This window comes from Camellia sinensis, chromosome 7 (genome assembly GCF_055761805.1).
Source record: "Camellia sinensis isolate YWXY chromosome 7, ASM5576180v1, whole genome shotgun sequence".
NCBI lineage: Eukaryota > Viridiplantae > Streptophyta > Magnoliopsida > Ericales > Theaceae > Camellia > Camellia sinensis.
Window position 1 is genome coordinate 143,337,986 of NC_138967.1, and position 5,603 is coordinate 143,343,588.

The following is a 5,603-nucleotide window of genomic DNA, read 5'->3' on the forward strand; positions in this document are numbered from 1 at the left end:
AATAGGCTCACAATTTTAAACGTAGAAAATATCATTGAAAAAAAAAAAACACAAGATCTAATCTAATCTAACCAATCAATACACCATAAAGACAATAATAATCACAACTTACAAATCAACAGTTACAAAATCTACATTATAAAATTCACAAATTCGTAAGAATACTGGTATATTCACCATTTTCGTCCTTCAATGGATGATTGAGTCCATCACAAACTGAACACTATCTACCAATCCATTAAATTAAAGCACTATTGAAATTTACCAATACAATTACCAGTGTAGGAAAAAATATATATACAAGCCTTCAAAGATTAAACAGTTGATTGCACACGCAATCAATTACAAAGTTTTTACCACTGATTTTCAATTAGTTTATTTTTATATATTTTTTCATTTGTGTGCTATTTTTCACATAATTATCTGCTGCAGAGTTGCTTTGCATTGCACCATCTATATTTTTGTAGTCTTTCATCTTTAGCCAATGGTAAATGTAAACAACATACACATCATAGTTGAACTTGAACTTGTTTAAAAGTACAAAATATGCATAAAGTCTTAGCTATTACAAAAACCACAAAAAAATAGCAAATAGCATCCACAGTAATTTTAAGAAGCAAACATCCATTAACTTACAATACAATAAATAAAAGGAACTGTCTACAAAACACATAATACAAGTTATGCAACCACCATAATGCAAGTTATACAACCAGGGTAATGTGCTGGACAAGAGATGAGGTAGTGTTTGGCCATAAGTCATTATCTTCTCCATCTTGATCCAGGCTACCCGAAACTCGTCATTAGGCAACTCCACAAACACCTCCCTTTTGAAGGGATTCTTGATTAGTTCCGTGCCAAACAAAGTACAATGGATCTCCTTGTGTAACCCCAGGGAGCATCTTCAACTTCTCAAGACAGTCCTCTTCCCAGACCTGTGAATTCCCCACTATGATTGTATGCTTTATTGTCAACTCATTCCTCTGTCTCCGCACTGCATCATACAGTTCCTCCATCAATGGGATATCCTGGAGGCATCACTTGTCCTCTGCTTCTGAATTTTCCTCTCCTGCTAGTAAATAATAACAATAATGAGAAGAATAAGGGTATATTACATTAAACCCCCTCAATTATGATCTATTTTTGAGTTGCCCCCTAATGTTTAAAACTAAACACTTAACCCCCTCATAGTTTCATCTTTTGATACTGAACTCCTTCTGTTAACAATTTGTTAGACAGAAGCATGCCATGTGAGTGACACATGACTGACCAATTGAGTTATTAGGACAAAAATACCCTTACTACTTATTTTTGCATAACCAAACATGACCTCAACATTAAAAAAAAAAACCGAGAGGAAAAGGGGAAGGACGAAGAGACCTTGAGGGTAAGAGGAGGATGTTGAATTGGGTGATGGAGGGAAAATGAGGGTGAGGGAAAAGGAAGGTGTGGTTGGTGGTCGTAATTGACTAAAGGGATTGGATAAGGCAAGAGAGGCGGCCGGCGTGGGGGAAGGAGAGGTGGCTGGACGGGGAAAAGAATATGTGGGCATTGGTGAGAAGGGGGTGAAGTGTTGAGTTTTAAAAATTGAGGGGAACCACTCAAAAATGAGTCATATAGTTGAAGGGGGTTTAGTGTAATTTACCCTAACAGATAATAATAATAATAATAATAATAATGATGATGATAATAATAATAATAATAATAATAATAATAATAAAGCAATCCAATGCACGAGTTTAATACTTTGAAATTTGAATATCTAAAGGAATACTTTTGATTTGTTTTGTGAAGACAGTAATGACAAGATGCTATTTTCTCCCTAAAATGCCATCACTTTTTCGAGAATCAACCATATGCTACAACCACACCCGGGTTTCACAATCAAGTGTTTATGAAAAGGGAAGTGCAATTGCAACATATGTAATGTCCATCATACAAAACAATGATCAGGGCCACTACTATGCTTTACACTTAGTCATAGTTCCCTATTAATCCCCAGCAATATGAATAATCATTTTGCAAATCTGTGACTGGTTCTCCATCGCTTCTAAAAGTATCACATCAAGATCAATCCACCACTTCATTGAATCAGATTAGCTTCCACAATTTGCATGCAAAAAGTCAAACTACTCTGCACCCATACAATGGTTTTTACTGCAACAAGAGTTACAAGACCTTGTTCAATAAACATTTATCCAAAATTGAGGTTTGTTTTGTTTCTTCATCTTCAAATGGTGGAACAATAAGCATAGCATACAAAATAGTTGTTTAGCATGCCATAGTTGATATTTTGTGGGTTTAAGAAAAAGGGACAAACACACACACACACACACACAAAAAAAAAAAAACATCAAAACCAGGGATAAACTGTGGGTACAAAAATTTAAAAATAAATAAATAAAAACAGTTCTGTTGCAATGCAAAACAGGGATAAGCCATGAATCTAGAGAAATGTTGCAAAAATGCATACACAAACAAAGCAAAGAGACTTTACATGGTTCTGTCAAGAACCTACATCTATGAGCAAAGACAATCAAGAATATTTCACTATGGTGAAGAACATGATGGTAAGGTGTGGCTCCAGCTCTTCCAAGCTTCATTCCTTTTTACATAAATGAGTTCTTAGAGAAACCCCAAAAAACACTATATTATATATATGGGTTTAGAACCACAAAAAAATAATTGGGTTGGGGGGCATTACCATTGGATTCCTGTAAAGGTAACAAAACAAGAAGCGAGAATCCATTTGGCCTTTCCTCTAACATTAGGCTTGTGTTCTCTATTGCTTGCAGAAAGGCCTGTTAGGCTCTAACTTTAAGACACCATCCTAACAATTTGTCACAAATTCTTCAAAAACATATTCATCAAAATAACATAAAAGCATTAGGCCTCAAGAAATTGTGTCACATCTCCAACATGTTTAAGCAGAATTAAAAGCTGCACATCTTTGGAGCATGAGGAAGCAATACAAAATCTTAGAAAACACATTAGTCAATTTTGTTCAAGACAAAAATTTCAACAAAGTTAAAATACAGACAACAAAAATATATAACAAACAAATCTAAAAAATAACACAAATATTCCCCAATTATAACACATTTTCATAATAGGTAATAGAAACTCAAACAATTTTGATTTCAAAAATTTACCTTCACAAAACTAAACAAAGAAGAGAGAGAAATGTACCATCAAGCTTTCACCTTTGGCAACATCCTTGAGGGAAACAAAGCTTGGAATATGAGCAATCCCATAAAATTCTGATTTGATCCCATAAATATTTAGGTTCTTAAAACTACCCAACTTAGGATTATACAACATGAGAACATCCTTGTTAATAAGCATCAAGATTTCCCCACTCTTTAGCACCATAATTGGCTCATAAGAGCCCCAATTCCCGCTCTTACCAATTCCACTTTCAATTACCAACTCTTTGCTCCAAGATTCCTTGATCCCATAATCTTTCATTAACCATATATCAATACGAAGAGGACTAAAAAAATCACAAGTGGAGAGACAATCTCGTAGCACACCCAGGCGAGTATGATCAGGAAACTCCTTATGCAGACCAAACTCAGGAGGTTCAGGGACAACCTGAAATTGTTCGCTGCAAAAATCAAAACAACAAATGAAGTCGGGACTATCACCTGCACAATTAAGCCAATGAACAGCTCCATTCACGAAAGAATTGAATGAGCGATTTGTCAAATAGTAAGGAACACTCTCTATGTTTCTCCACAACCCTTCACCGATTGTGTAAATCTTAGCCTTTGCGTCATCACGATAAGTACAAAACTCAATAATGGGATCAAAAGACTCAACAACCCGTTGAAGACCAAACTGTATCACCTTGTATTTGTTAGTCTTGGGACTAAAACCGAAAGCATTGATGGTACGATCATAGTAAATTCGATCATATATTGAAGATGGTAAGGTAATGTAGTCACCCAGAATTGGATTGCATACGAAAATTTCAGAATTATCATTACACAAGCAAAGCAAACCATTGCAGGAGTTAACTATTTGGCGTCCAAGAAGTGGGAAGTTAATTTTGGGGTTGAGTTTCAATTGGGCTTCGCGGTGACCGATTTTATGGAGGGTTTGGAGGTCAACCAAGTGGAGTTGGTTCGATCCGCGGTTGCGGTAGAAGGGTTTGAGCAAGAGGCTGACTGGTGATCTTGAGAGGTGGAGATTGACGAAGTGAGGGTCTGAGATGAAAGAAAGCCAGTGTTTGGAAACGAGTTGGCAATGGAAGAGGGTTTTGATGGGGAGTCTTGAGAGGATTTCGAGGATGATTTGGGATGGAAGTTCTTTTGGGATGGAGTTTTTCATCTTCTTGTTGGGTATGCTCTGTTTCACCATGGTGCCTTCTTTGGTGGACATTGTTGTTTCTCAATGATTGGAAAAGAGTTATGTCCCAACTGTTATCTATATTAGCAATTGAAAAATGGTATGGATTTGAAATAATTTATTAAAAGTTATGTTTGGTTTTGGCTTTTTGACTAAAAAAATATGCTAAAAATAAAATTAGTTATGTAAATTAATAAGATAGGATGTCACATTTAAATTATAATTATTATATTTTTTTCTCAAAAAGTCAAAAATAAAAACCAAACGAGGCTAAAATAGCCAAAAAGCCAGGCTATTTTAGTTTTTTCCAAATGAAGGCTAAATTTTCTATTAAATTTCTCATATAGTGTGTGACTCGCATAAACTCGTATGTGTGTAGATTTTACACTCTTGTGAAAAGTTTAGTAATAAAATATGGGTAGCGTTTTGTTGAGTTTTAGAATTATAATTTGAGTGTGGAGTTATATTTTGAGTTTGTGAGTTTTTGAATTATGATTTGAAAAGATAAAATTTGTTTGGTTATGAATTTTAAAAAGAGTTTTCAAACTAGTTTTGAAATGAGAAAAGTTATTTGGTTAGAAGTTTTAAAAAAGTTTTCAAAACTTAATTGAAAAATTTATAATTTATAATCAAACACACAACTCAAAACTCTATTAAAAATTTTATTCAAAACTCAAAACCAAATTCTTTTTAAAATTTTCAAAAAAATAATTATTGAAAAAATTATTTTTTAAAAAAAAAATTAAAAAAATTTAGCAAATATTTTTTTATTTAAAATATTAAAAAATATATTCAACTAGTGTTTTAAAATTATTTTTGATTGTGTATTTGGTTCAATTTTTTTTTTTTAATTGTTTTGTTTGACAACGATCTAAAAAAAATAATTTGCATATTTAAAAAATATCAAAAACAAATATACATTTTTTGTTTTCAAATAATAGGTTGTAATTGCAAAAATAAAAAAAACAAAAAAAAATTGTTCCGGACGTCTGGTGGGATGTCCGAACGAACGACTCAATTTACAAATTCAAAATTCAAAAAAAACATGCATTGGAATGTATATTTAAATGTGGCATTGGAATTGATTTTTGAAAACTAAAACCAAACATAACATTCAAATATGATGATAGAAAATTAATTAAAAACTCACACCAAACATAGCCTCAATAAATTATTTGAATTTCCTAACATAACTTTTAGCAATTTTAGTTGGGATGGTTTTGAAATTTGAAACATTTGGGCAGTTGTTTTTG

At 33.1% G+C, this 5,603-nt stretch overlaps 1 protein-coding gene across 1 annotated transcript; it reads right to left on the reverse strand.

Moving 5' to 3' along the window:
• Window positions 1–607: 607 nt before the first annotated feature.
• On the reverse strand, window positions 608–4,389 carry LOC114313836 (F-box protein At3g07870). Its single transcript, XM_028260242.2, has 2 exons — window positions 3,190–4,389; window positions 608–1,069 (listed from the first exon to the last, which is right to left on the reverse strand). The coding sequence occupies exons 1-2, from the start codon at window positions 4,381–4,383 to the stop codon at window positions 1,016–1,018; spliced, it is 1,248 nt and encodes a 415-aa protein (XP_028116043.2). The 5' UTR covers window positions 4,384–4,389; the 3' UTR covers window positions 608–1,015.
• Window positions 4,390–5,603: the final 1,214 nt, after the last annotated feature.

Bases quoted from the DNA above. Each gene is read 5' to 3' on its own strand.
- LOC114313836 (XM_028260242.2), bottom strand. From the start codon at position 4,383: ATGTCCACCAAAGAAGGCACCATGGTGAAACAGAGCATACCCAACAAG. The intron at 1,070-3,189 runs GTACATTTCTCT...ATTTACTAGCAG, and splicing joins CCAAAGGTGAAAGCTTGATG to GAGAGGAAAATTCAGAAGCA.